The sequence below is a fragment of the Anguilla rostrata genome, chromosome 13 (genome assembly GCF_018555375.3).
Source record: "Anguilla rostrata isolate EN2019 chromosome 13, ASM1855537v3, whole genome shotgun sequence".
Lineage (NCBI taxonomy): Eukaryota > Metazoa > Chordata > Actinopteri > Anguilliformes > Anguillidae > Anguilla > Anguilla rostrata.
In genome coordinates, this window is record NC_057945.1 from 8,348,801 (window position 1) to 8,362,991 (window position 14,191).

At 41.4% G+C, this 14,191-nt stretch overlaps 1 protein-coding gene across 1 annotated transcript; it reads right to left on the reverse strand.

The window, feature by feature from the left end:
* Nucleotides 1–2,448: 2,448 nt before the first annotated feature.
* si:dkey-150i13.2 (mitochondrial carnitine/acylcarnitine carrier protein) lies at nucleotides 2,449–9,294 on the reverse strand. Its single transcript, XM_064305801.1, has 9 exons — nucleotides 9,093–9,294; nucleotides 6,610–6,705; nucleotides 6,072–6,199; nucleotides 5,726–5,816; nucleotides 5,315–5,432; nucleotides 4,447–4,519; nucleotides 4,241–4,350; nucleotides 3,251–3,372; nucleotides 2,449–2,764 (listed from the first exon to the last, which is right to left on the reverse strand). Exons 1-9 carry the CDS (start codon nucleotides 9,201–9,203, stop codon nucleotides 2,702–2,704), a joined length of 912 nt encoding a protein of 303 aa, XP_064161871.1. The 5' UTR covers nucleotides 9,204–9,294; the 3' UTR covers nucleotides 2,449–2,701.
* Between the last annotated feature and the right edge of the window lie 4,897 nt (nucleotides 9,295–14,191).

The window sequence follows — 14,191 nt, forward strand, 5'->3', positions numbered from 1 at the left end:
TTTATTTTAAAATACAAAAATAAAACAAATTCAAAAAATCTTGGTTGAGTGATATATTGCAGAAATTTCTCCATTCAACAGTTGGGTGAGTGATCTGTTCAGCGGTGGGTGTGGGATCTGTTCAGAGGTGGGTGTGATCTGTTCAGCGGTGGGTGTGGGATCTGTTCAGAGGTGGGTGTGATCTGTTCAGCGGTGGGTGTGAGATCTGTTCAGAGGTGGGTGTGATCTGTTCAGCGGTGGCTGAGTGATCTGTTCAGTGGTGGGTGTGATCTGTTCAGCTGTGGCTGATCTGTTCAGCGGTAGCTGTGGGATCTGTTCAGCGGTGGCTGGGTGATCTGTTCAGAGGTGGCTGTGGGATCTTCAGCGGTGGCTGAGTGATCTGTTCAGCGGTGGGTGTGTGATCTGTTCAGCTGTGGCTGATCTGTTCAGTGGTGGTGAGTGATCTGTTCAGAGGTGGGTGTGATCTGTTCAGCTGTGGCTGAGTGATCTGTTCGGCGGTGGCTGTGGGATCTGTTTGGCGGTGGGTGTGATCTGTTCAGCGGTGGCTGTGGGATCTGTTCAGCTGTGGCTGAGTGATCTGTTCAGTGGTGGGTGTGATCTGTTCAGCGGTGGGTGTGATCTGTTCAGCGGTGGCTGATCTGTTCAGCGGTGGCTGAGGGATCTGTTGGGGAGGGGTTCAGTGTGTAATCTATCCCAGGGAGGAGTTAATGTGTAATCTATCCTAGGCAGTGGTTCAGTGTGCAATCTATCCCAGGGAGGGATTCAGTGTGTAATCTATCCCAGGAAGACATTGGCCTAAAAAAAGTTGAGTCCCTAAAGAGTATTCAGCTCTGGGGAAACTTAAGATAATGTAAAGAACTCTTTCAGAATTAAGGTTCGTGCACGACATGATTCCTCAAGGGACTCTATTTGCAATACCAACTGATCAAGTGTTGTAGAAACCTTTCCAAATACAGAAGTCATGCTGAGGACTCTACTGACCACACTTGTTTCAGTACCCGTTTTTCCAAGATAAAACTGCGGACTGTACTGGCACAGGAAAGGTTCTGTCAACTTTCTGTTCTGTCCACCAAAAATAACATGCCAGCAACAAGAGCTTACTTCTCCAAAAGCCAGGAGGGTGAATAGCAGATGCTGGGCCAGCTCCGTTTGGGTGAGTGAGTAAATCATTTACTCATTCATGTTGCACTGTAAGCTTAAGGTACATTTGAAATGTCAGTCTGTCATTACTCTTTTTAATAAACTACGCTCATTAATTAACCATATGTGGGTTAGGCTGTACTCACAACCAGGGTGAGGCCCAGTGGTCACAAAACTGGACAATATTATTTTATGGCTCCACATAGGCTTGCTCACCTTGAGCCCCACCCCTCAGCCCAGACTCTACCCACCGCTGGCAGTTTAGCAAAATTGATAATGGAGAGGCTTACTTTGGCCCCTGATGTCCATTGGGATGGTAGCTTTATCTGTAGCTATCTAACCTTTGTGAAGGATCAATGGTGCGTCAATGGCCTAACATAGCTAGCTGATGCACTACATGGCCAAAGGTATGTGGACATCTGTCATTCAACATCTCATCTAAAATGATGGGCATTAATATGGAAGTGGTCCAACCTTTGCTGCTATAACAACCTCTACTGTTCTGGGAAGGCTTTATACTAGATGTTGGAGTATTGCTGCAGGGATTTGCTTCCATTCAGCCCGAAGAGCATTAGTGTGGTCAGGCACTGATTGGCCGATTAGGCCTGGCTCGCAGTTGGCTTTCCAATTCATCCCAAAAATGTTGGATGGGGTTGAGGTCAGGGCTCTACACAGGCTAGTCAAGATCTTCCAGACCAGTCTCAACATAACCATTTCTATATGGACCTTGCCGTGTGACTAGGGGCATTGTCATGCTGAAACATGCAGACTTGCTACATCAGGATTTGCCTTCACTGGAACTGGCTTAGCTCAAACCATGCAAAACAGCCCCAGATACTTTTGGTCATATAGTGTACATTTAAAAGCATACTTATATATGCTAGTCAAAGCCTGTTGGCATATTTGGCAATGCAGCCACTGAGTATATCTTGCAAACTATTTTGAATCAAAACATGGAATTAATATTTAAATTTGTTTTAAAATATATGTGGAATGGATGCATCGTTAAGGTGGTGTATTAAGGCTCTCTGGCTAATCTAATTCTTCTGTCCCCTGTCTCTCCCTCCACAAGCATTCCGACACAGAATTAATTATCTTAAATTTTTCTGTCTGACTGTGAATTGAACTGTGTTTAAGTGCATATTTATAATTTATTAGACACCTCATTACACTAATTGTGATTCAGCTCATGAGGAAGAATATTCAATAATGTGTTAATGTTATTCTGCTATTTATATGATTGCATCATCATTGTTCTCGTATGGAATGTTGAATTTCTTAAAAAGGAATATGAAATTTAGACAGAAATTGTCAGAACAAATGTAGATTTATTTTGTTTCAAAAGCAAACATAGCAATCAATTTTACTGAAAAATAGATATTACAATAACTCAACTGGTCAGTAAACATTATTGGCAGCACAAAAAAATTAAATAAATCATAAATTGTAGAAAGCTGTTGTCATAGTGACACCAGGTACCAGAAGTCCTGGTCTTGCTCAAGTCATCAGTGAGCCAACCAATCCCAGGGGTCACCAGTCCAGAGCCAACCAATCACAGAGGTCACCAGTTGGGAGCCAACCAGTCGAGAGTCTTCAGAGCTAACTCAAATCCCAGGAAGCAGGCCTGTGGGAAGCATTAAGAGCTGTGACCGGACTTGCACATATTTGCCTACATTCTCCTGGCTTGTGTTTGGTCTAGTATTGTTCCTTGTGCTTATTGAAGTGCATCATTTTTACAGTGAGGCCTTGGTTTACCTTTACACTGCAACTGGTTGAAATGACTTTCTTTAGATCATAAAATGTCTTTTTTTCTGAGTCTGTCACTCTGCAAATTATAACTGCTTTTCCATCCTAGGAGCATAATAAGATAGTGAGGAGTTGGCTGTGTTTAATGTAACTGATTACCTATTGCTTGTGTTATTATAGTTCACAATAAGATCAGATTGTAGTTTGTACAAAATATACAATGGTTACAGCGTTCTGGAATTATGAAACCATACATATTTGATACTGTAAGTGCTAAGGCCAATGTAATACGCTATGGGTATGTAAAGGACTATGGGTAATGCAGCATGCTAAGGGTAGCGCTAAGTGCTATGGGTAATGTTACCGCATTGGCGGGGAATGCTCGGAGCATGACGGCGGTGAAGCCCTTGTAGAGAGCACAAGCCCCTTCCTCCCGGATCAGGTTCGCAAGGACATCCCGCAAACCCCTGTAGCGCCCTTCCGCAGCTGAAAGTGGCACACGGGGAAAAGCACATCAGGTTAGGTTGGTTTACCCTGTAGGCCTTCGCAGCTGAAGTGCACACGGGAAAAGCACATCAGGGTTAGGGTTAGGGTTTACCCCCCTGTAGCGCCCTTCCGCAGCTGAAAGTGGCACACGGGGAAAAGCACATCAGGGTTAGGGTTAGGGTTTACCCCCCTGTAGCGCCCTTCTGCAGCTGAAAGTGGCACACGGGGAAAAGCACATCAGGGTTAGGGTTAGGGTTTACCCCCCTGTAGCGCCCTTCCGCGCTGAGTGGCACCGGAAAAGCACATCAGGGTTAGGGTTAGGGTTTACCCCCCTGTAGCGCCCTTCTGCAGCTGAAAGTGGCACACGGGGAAAAGCACATCAGGGAAAGATGCATTTTCTTTCATTCACAGCCAATTTGAACTTTTTAAATTAAATGTTGTCGCCACTGGAGTTTGAAACTTATGTGCTATCCCACTGTACACGTATGGCCATATATTTAAGCCTATATACATACATTCAGTTGAGCCGCATGTTAAAAGCCTTATTTACTAAGACCTTTAGCATGTGCAAATGTTACTGGCTTTGCGTGTGCTAAAAGGTTTTCCATGCGCTGAAGGTCTTAGTAAATCATGCCCGAAGTGTCTTCCTCAGACTTGTGTCTGTGTGAGCCCAACCAGTGAACTGCGGTGTGATGAGAAGCAGAGGCAACATCACGTGCTTCAGCGGAGAGCTCAGGCTTGTCTGAGCTCTACCAAACGGATTGCTGTGGTCCATAATGTGCACTGATAGATACAGCTGGACATTCTGAACTGGAAAGAAAAGGGGAATGAGTAAGGGAATTTAAAAAGTCCTGGCGAATCCCCGTACCTGTCTGGAAGTTTGATTTGAGAACATCTGGGGGAAGCGCAACCACCCAGTTCAGAATGCCTGCCAAACCACCGGCCAAGAGGATTCTGGGAGTGCTAAGCTGGGTGACACTGAAAAGAAGAAAAGGGGAGACAGAGGTGAGGGACATCCCCCAAACTCTCTAAATTTTCCCCCAAACTTCAAACCAGAGAGAAAGGGACCCTGACCTTTGTCCTTCAGGAGTCAGAGCGTTCTTCACATATTCATAGGTCAGGAAGTACAAACCACTAGAAGGCACATCTGAAAGAGTCATAAGAACATACATCCCTTTCCAATTACATATTTCACCTCAAACTGCACCTTTCCTTCATATGAGCACCTGGTTATTGGGCTTTATATGGACAGTCATTATATAACACAGGTTCTTGTTTTTGATTTCAAAAGTGATAGAAGTTCATTAGTCATGTAACTTTTATTAACTTCTGACGTTTTAATGTGCGGCACAGCAGACATTTTTCACAATCGACCAAATTGAAGTTATTTAAACAAACATCCTGTGTGTCAGCACTGCCAAGAACACTGGATAGAGGGCGCTCATGAGAAAATAAAACAGTTTCCTGAATGATTTGTGAAAGGATCCATTCACAAACACTCCTACTGTGAAAATATTATTTCAAAATATGTGATAGCAAATAAATAAGAACAATATTTAGTTCTATAGTTGTTTGCATTTGTTAATAATGTGATGGATAAAATGAAGAACAGCAAAGAAGAACAGGGAGAAAGATCATAGAAAACTGTATCAAATGTACATAAAATTGTATAAAATAAAATAAAAGACCTTTGAAGACCTCCAGGGGACCAGGCTTGGGAAAACACAATAGCAAGTTGTGAAATATTGAATTGAGTAGTAAAGTACAATTTCAAATTCTGAATTCCAGAATACAAGCTGCAAATTAAATTCAAAGGTTATGTTCATGCTCAGTGTCCAATTCATATTCAACAGTGGAAAAAGAATAATAGGTGCTTGGCTCCTATTATTATTATTATTATTATTATTATATTTGCCATGTGACAGAATTTCTCTGCCAGTACCTCTAATGAGTGTGAGGACCGTTCCCTTGTAAACGCTGCGGATCCCCTGTTCCTTATATAGTTGCACAGCACAGTCCAGCGGTCCTGCATATTTCAGCCGTCCTGACAAAGACTGCACCTGAAACACACACACACACACACGTCATGCATGTGCATACAAACACACACGCAGACGAACATACATGCACACGCACGTGTCATGCATGAACATACAAAGACACACGCAGATGCACAAACACACACACACGCGTCATGCATGTGCATACAAACACACACGCAGACACACAAACACGCACACACACGCGTCATGCATGTGCATACAAACACAAACACACACATGCAATCACATATAGACACACACATACACACACACACACACACACACAGTAAAGACACGTATTGCTTACTTGCCTGAAGTAAGCACTTGATCCTCTCCCCAGGGGCCACTATGACTGTAGTAAAGACCCCTGCCAGCATTCCAGACAGGTATACCTGCTGGGACCTGAGAGGAAGAAAGTGTGTGAGAGAGTTCTCTGCATTCCTCCATACCGCCATACCAGTGTACAGACACAGGAGTTTGCACACAAACACATGACCTCATACACAGACACAAGCGCAAACACACACACGCAATCTCACACACAAACACAGATACACGCACATTCCCATACCCACTCACATATCTTCGCATACAAACATACAACAGGTGCAAATGCACACGTGCACACAATATAAGTTTGCATTCCTTCATACTGACGTGAGTGGAGCTCTGGGGTCTGGCTGCAGGAGCTGTTTCCCCAAACCAAAGCCAAAGAAACTTATCGCCATCATGGGGGCCACACCCAGCAGTGGAGCCCCCATGCCTCTGTACAGGCCCAGCACCCCCTACAGGCAGAGAGAGAGAGTACTGCGTTACCCTCTGTACAGGCCCAGCACCCCCTACAGGCAGAGAGAGAGTACTGCGTTACCCTCTGTACAGGCCCAGCACCCCCTACAGGCAGAGAGAGAGAGTACTGCGTTACCCTCTGTACAGGCCCAGCACCCCCTACAGGCAGAGAGAGAGAGGACTGCGTTACCCTCTGTACAGGCCCAGCACCCCCTACAGGCAGAGAGAGAGAGTACTGCGTTACCCTCTGTACAGGCCCATTACCCCCTACAGGCAGAGAGAGAGAGTACTGCGTTACCCTCTGTACAGGCCCAGCACCCTCTACAGGCAGAGAGAGCACTACTGTAAAGACAAAATTAAGAAGCAGGAACTGGCAGTAAGTACCAATAAAAAATGTACATTATCCCACCTCTTTTGATAATGTCTTTCGTAAACAGTCATATGTTCCAGTATAGATGACACTTGCGTGACTTTGAGAGGCCCTGGGTTGAGTCTGGAGACGAACCTACAGAAAACCAAAGATAAAATCAGTTACCAAACACCAGTCCAAAAAAAGGTTTGGTGCTGATTGGGATCTGGTGGTACATTATGTTTCAGGGTAATCAATAATGCTGATATTTTCAGTCTGAAAACTCTCTAAAAGGCTACTGAGCAACCGGTTAAATAAATAGTTCACTTTCTGGGGAGTTTTTGATATTATATCAGTTTTGGTGTATGTTTTTGATTGTTTTGCAGAAATTAAGGATATTTTTTTATGCTATTGGCAGGTATCTAAAATTAGATTTGAAGTAAATTTAAAGTTTATGACGACCTGCAAGTGTTAAACTGCCTGGCAAAGGGGCATTAGGACGTTTGTCATCTAAAGAAATAGAGTGCACTTCAGGTAACTCTAAAACAGCTATTTCAGTGACATCACGACTCCCAGGGTCCTACGTGTGTATGTTACCTGATTATTAATCAAGAAATCATGTTCAATCTCATTTTCAGTTGGAACTATTTCCTATGGCAAATGCAACCTGGTACACAACCTCTTGTGTACCAGAAAAATAATAGAATGTCTTGAACCATCCTTGTAAATTGGACTGTTACAAAATACATATTAGAAGAATGCACCACTGTAATGCATAATGGTGCTCTTAGTAGAATGCACCACTGTATACACTGGTGCACACAGTACACACAAAATGTGTGTGAGTATACAGAGTATATTTCAGATTAATGATAGGCTCTGGTTCAAGTTTTGCATCTTAGAAAAAAGATAGCAATTAATGCCCTTCTGCTCCTGATCTTTGCACTTACGTTAGTGTTGTAAATCCTTGGGTAGATGCCACTAAAGTAAATGTGTGACAGCTGGTAACCTGCAGACTGCTGTTGAGAGGAATTGATGCAGTCATAACCTGAGGAACCCTGGATGATCTTCAACCAACCTTCACCTACAAGACGCGGCAAATTGTGTTTCTTTTTAAATACTCTAGGAGTCAGACCAGTAGAAAATATTAATCACGAACCCCTGAAGCCAACTGAATTGTTCCTTATTACCTTTTTTGGGTTACAAATTTTAAGCAATTTATTTCAATTATTTTTTTAAATGTGTTTTATATCACATTCATTCTAGTTGAGAATAGTAGCAGACCCATACAGTTAAAAATTTTGGCTAAATTTTGTGACATTCACAGACTGTTTTACATGTGCCAGTGGACATTCATTTTTAAGGAGGTGATCTACTGTCCAATTATTTTATTTTTACGCATTGTGGTGTATCAAAAATGTATCCGTGGCAGCGTAAAACGTCACAAAAACTGCCTGGCTTCAAGGTGACTGAAGCTGTACCGCACACCGGAAAGTCACCAAGATTGTAAACAAGTTTACCACCCACAATCAGGTCGTAATTCCACATTGGAGCCATTGTTGCCTGGCACCTGTCATAACCTGACAGGCAAAACAGATTTCCTTTTGCCCATTATAGTTCATAGTTCGTATTGTCAATGAAATCGATTCATTGACAGCAGTCGATGCATTTCTGAGAAATTACAAATCAGTTGCTTTACTAAACTAAAACGTTTAGTTTGCTTTGCGTGACTGAGATATGCCCGCGAGCACTGTACACTCCCCCACATAACGCTACCCTGAGACCACTTAAGGGAATGGGGTGCAGTGGCTAAGTGACCTGTATTTGTCCTATTCATAAGCTATAAAACTGGGACCTGCGGTAAAATGAATAATCACAAAAACCAACTTCATAAAAGCACGAAAAACACTAATGACTTCAGCCCCGGTATGAATTATTTTCTACACTTGGAATATCATACTCATTTACAAGAACATGTTGAATAGCCGGAATACCTCAACAGACGAACATGTAGACCTACGATGTTTCGGTTATTATAAACATACAGCTGAGACAATGTGATGGAACTACATTAAAATGAGAATGTACAATAACTGTTGCATTTATAACAGTCTATTTAACCAATTAAACAATTAAACCAATGTCGCAAGCCATAACCTGCTCACCTTATTAAACACCCTTCACTCAAACAGAAATTAAGGTGAATTCAACTCTTGTACTATAGCCATTCAGTATACGCGCTCCTTACGAAGTAGCTTGGAGAATCAGACTCAGAGGCGCGGGTCTTGCAGCTAAAGAGGTTCAGAGCCAAAGCGGACAGTTCCAAAATATACAAACTAGAAATTAACATAAATAATATCGCTAGCTATCTAGTAGACCCTATCTATCAATGTTAAACGGCGTGTTATTCTTAAATTACAGTATATCTTAAATGCTACTTTCATTCCTGTTATGGATAGCTTGGGCTACTGTATGTTATTTAAACTTAAAGCTATAGACATGCATGCAGCAAATTATTATTTTATACACGATTAACGCATCACCTTTATCGTATCTAGTGGATGCCCTGCGAGTAAAAGACACGATCCGCCTACACCCCCGGCAACAAAGTTTTTTGTTGGGGAAATCCTTTTTTGAAGCCCAGGGTCGTTCATCCTTCTCTTTCGCTCGAGAAGGGTGTCAACTGAACAGCCAACGGAACAACGGCGTCAGCCCTCCTCCCCCAAACGCCCAACGACACACCACGCCCCGATAAGCCACTTTCGGAACACAAACTGTACTTTGCCTACTGTTCAGAGTCGATCGTTCGTAAAGAAGTATAGCTTATCCAATAGCCATTCACTGGTGGCGCACGGGAACATAAAAGGAAACACAAAGAGACCCAAATTTAATTGCACCACCCTTGATTTAAAACATTAACAATGTTAAGATAATTACTTTTACACAAAATCAACCTGTCGACACGTATGGAGGCATAAACCTGCCAAAATGTAAATGTTAATTGATTAACGTACTTTAAATTGTAGGAGAGACCGGGGCTGGCTGGCAGGCACTGGGGTTGGTTGGCACACAGCTATTTTCAGGTCCTTTGTGGGTCACAGACACAAAACTGTAAAATCAAAATGTTTGTTGTCCTTGAACTGAAGTCATGTTTCATGTTAAAACATCTAAAAAAATGGCACACTTTTTTGTGCGACCAACCTTCCAGTTTTGCCGTTTCAAAAGTAAAAAATGGTCTTTACAGTAAACGTATCATAAAACTGTGTTAGACAGAAATATTGAAAATGTATTACTTCCAGTTAGTAGAGATAGGAATCAGCTAAATTTTGATATATGATTCTGTGATGTTAGCTAGGTAATATCGTATTATAAGAACAACTAAGAGCTAGAAACCATGACTATTCAATGGAATAAATATTCATTGAATAAATTTAAATAGCCTATACAAAATAAAACATGAAATATATCATGAATATAATATCAAATAGAGTTGAAACCAGGGTTGGTTGGCGCAGTTATTTTGGTGTTGTGACAACCACCCCCGGTATAGGCGTGTTGTAATCCACGTGCCTGTGTTTAAGGGGGACTCGCGCACAATATTGTGGTTACTGTCCCAACAGTTGCACACACAAGAACACACATGCGCACAGGCACACACACACACACACACACACACACACTCCATAGGGCCGATCCACACGCACCAGGTTTACACGCGCGCGCGCACACGCACACAGTAAAAACAAGTGCTGCTTTAGGTTTTCCTTAATGCAAAGTAGTCATGTTTTGCATTGTTGGAAAACTGGTGTAATGAGGAACAGGTTGGTGTCTTTGGTGGTGTGGTGCTGACTAAAGCCGGACACCCACCGCACGCGTAGCGGCCGCGAGCGCACGACGCGCGTAAGTGAAGTGTGGTTGAAGTACTGTTATTACAACGGCAGCGGGCGACGTCCTCTACACCAGCTGCGAACGCGGCACGAACCTGCTGCGAAACTTGTGCGACACAAGCGAACTGGAGCTTAGTTCTATTTTTTTGCTTGCCGGGCGTCATGATGACCTGTTTATACATATAAATATGCTCTGAAATACTAGGTATACATGCTCTGATTTATATTTCATCCTTATATTAGGCTACTGGAGGTGTGTCCCTCGTTCCCTCCCAGATATTTTATAAGCAGCTAAAAAATACAAGCCTTTCCGTTTTTGTATTGTCCTTGCAGAAAAAACTAAACAAAACTGGAACTTGGGGAAAAGGCAAACTTAGTTTCGCTATCTTATTTTGCAGAGGGGTTGGGGTAAATTTGAAAATACACCACAGAAAGGCGTAGCCTATTGAATGATGTAGAAGTGAATGCACCGAGCAGCGGTTTGTTAGCTCGAGTGTTGGAAGGTAGTTTTTAACCAACCATTGCTCAGCCTATTTGACTTCTCCGATGTCTTCGTTCGCTGTGCTTTCAAAAAGGGCATGTTAATAAAAATCAGATAATCCACAGAGCTTTAAAAAATCTGATTTAGTGGTCTTGCCGATGAAAATGCACCTATTTTATAAAGTTGTAAGCAAGCCATTATTGCACTTGTACTTCAAAGCTTCCGGTGTTCATGGCGTTGTGGTGTTCATATCCCTTCAAGTTTAAACTGTTGCGCTATCTTTTTGATCAGCCTAGCTGATTTTACTAAATCTGATCCTATAAATGTTTTGACGTGAATGATGACACGGGAATTCCCAATGGTTGACTACGGATTATTTATTAATATTATGATAATTACATATTCTTCATAAAATTGGCACGCTTGTTAACCAAGCAAATAAATTAATACAGTTTGAGATTGATTATTATGTAGGCTACGTTGCGATTTAAGCTTATGTTAATTCTTTAAAGCGTTTACTTTCTCACGTATTTACATGAGTTAACAAAATATTACCAAATAAACAAACTGAAAAAGGTCTCTCACCAAGTATTCACTTAACCCATAATCAACACTCGTGAACAAACGTGAAATACACGATGTAATCCCACTGCAGACTGCGAGAGCTATTAGGAATACAGAGCTTTAAGCAAACCTTTGCGCGACACAAACCTGTTTACGCGCCGCTTACGCTACGCGTGCGGTGGGTGCCCGGCGTAAAGATCTTGAGACCTATGGGTCCGCACCTAGCCAGATACAAAGGTTAACTCTGTGTGATATGCCGACAGAGGTAGTGCAAGCAGGATTATTGATATATACTGTTTTGCCATGGTTATGTCTTAATTTGATGACTTGGTGTTTTGCTTTGATCGTTTTGTATATAAGGGGAAACAAGCAGCGGTTCGGGGAGAGTCGTCAACACGGTCTCCTGCGCGTATAAGCCATTTACGCGTATAGCCATCACCACTCACATTGAGCACCATTGTATATTGTCATTAGAGACAATGAACAATAAACTGCTTTATAACTTGGCCTTCCTCTTTCACTCTTACCACTGAACACATCGCTGTTTTGAGGTCCTAGCCTACACATTTATGATATCTGCACCCCGTACTCGCCTATACACCAGTGTAGTAGCAGGATACACAGTTGTATTCATGCAAATTACACAAGCCAAAGACATGTCCGAATTTACCAAGTTAGATAACGATTCGCATAAAGCCACACTACTAGCGGACAGCAGTCTACTCCTATGCATAACTGTTAGCACAGAGGAAAGATTAAAACATTATTTTTTTGAGTCAAATAACAGGCAACGTTACATTAATCCCCTTCCAGTAACACCGGGTAAGACTACACGCGATCCTTCGCCACTCAGATAGGCTACTTACGCTGTTGGTGTATCTGAGGGGTTTCTTACAGTTGGTGACCCCGACGTGCTAAGTTTTGGTTTCTTGATGTCGGTGACATCGACACACCGTTTGGTGTATCTGAGGGGTTTCTTTCAGTGGCATTTCAAATGATGAACTGGTTAAAAATGTTGTTTGGTTTCTACTCTATGTTATATTTATTATATATTTGATATATGTATTATATTTATATTAATTCGATTGAATATTCATGTTTTCTGGTTCTTATTTTAATTCAATGTTGAAAATGATTCCTATCCATGTTAGGGCTGGTTGGCACAAGTGCACAACATGACTTTAATAATTAGTCGTCTAAATTTATACACATATTTTAATGTCCACATTTGTGGACCATAAAATATATTAATGGCTGGAAAGACCTTAACATTTTGTTTGCTACTGGTTAGAATATTCCAACAGAAACTATGCCAGAGAACTACAGCAAAGAATGAAAAGTGTGCCAACCAACCCCGGTCACCCTTACATTCTGCCTGCGTATCGTGTGCGCCTATACTGCGCAAAAATGTATTCGAAAAAGCCTGCTTTCAGACTGTAATTATTAATAATTCATTGTATGTGTATGCGTCATGTAACCTATGCTACAACGTATTTAAACGTAAAAATTAATTTAACGTTATTCTGTTTTTATAATTAACTTAGTACAACGCTATCATGATGCAAACGAGGCAGTTAATTCGATAAATGAGTTACAGTTTCTTTTTGAGACAGCAAATGTTTGGCCATTTTCAAATTTAAATGCTTATTCACATTGAATAAGCGTTTTCTTTACCTTCTTAGTAGCTTCCATACGGTGGCAAAAGTGAAAACCGAAAAACTTTTTGGATTAGTAATTTAATTTCCTTTGCGGGTGCCGCTCCTATCCAGCCAAAATGTAATTGAAATTTGAAAACGTTAATGCAGATTATCCGCATATAATTTACTGCAGAAAACGACAATTGCTTTCATAATTCCTCAAATATAGGAGAATTTGTTTCAGTACAAATGTGTATGAGGCTCAATGGTGTCGTAAAGAGAAAATGTGGGCTTCTGAAGAGTAGTTTAGGGGATAAAAATCAAAGCCTGTCAATTCACCATGTAGCTTCCTGTAGGCCTACCTTCGGTAATATGTGTCATGATTGATTGATCTTGGGAAATACAAGATTCAGCCACAGCCCTTGATACACAGTCAACAAAACTGGAAAACGTAGCAATAGACAGGGCAACCGAACATCTTCGCATGTCAATAAAAATATTCATTAAACTTTAAATAAACGTATTGGTGACTAAATCATTCTTACGTGGAGTTTTAATGGGATACACAATTTTGACTTGACTTTAAACTCACATTTTGGACGTAAGTTTGTCAGGTAAAACTCCACTTAAAAGTCACAACGCCTGTTGAAGGATTTCTGAAACTAACATCATTACCGATTAAAAAAAAAAAAAAAAACAAATTGCCAAAGCTGCCATGTAAAAAAAAAAAAGAATGAAACTAAAAACGTTAATTCAAGCTAATTTATTTTCAAGTCAGCTTAATCCCCCCCCCACCCCCCCCACCCCCCCCCCACCCCTTGTCCTCATCTTTTAAGCACTTGAATCCTCTATTAGCCCTGGACTCTTGTCCATCCCTAATATATATAATATTAACTATGTTACAAGAAACCATTCAACAGTTTTTTTTCTACATTATTAATTTTTAGAACATTTTTCGATGAGGTTTCCATTGCCTCTTTTGAGATTGTATTGCATTATGTAGGCTAGAAACTCCGTAAATTTTGATTCAATTAATATTTCCACTTTTATTTTGTATTTTCCCATCCTTGTAG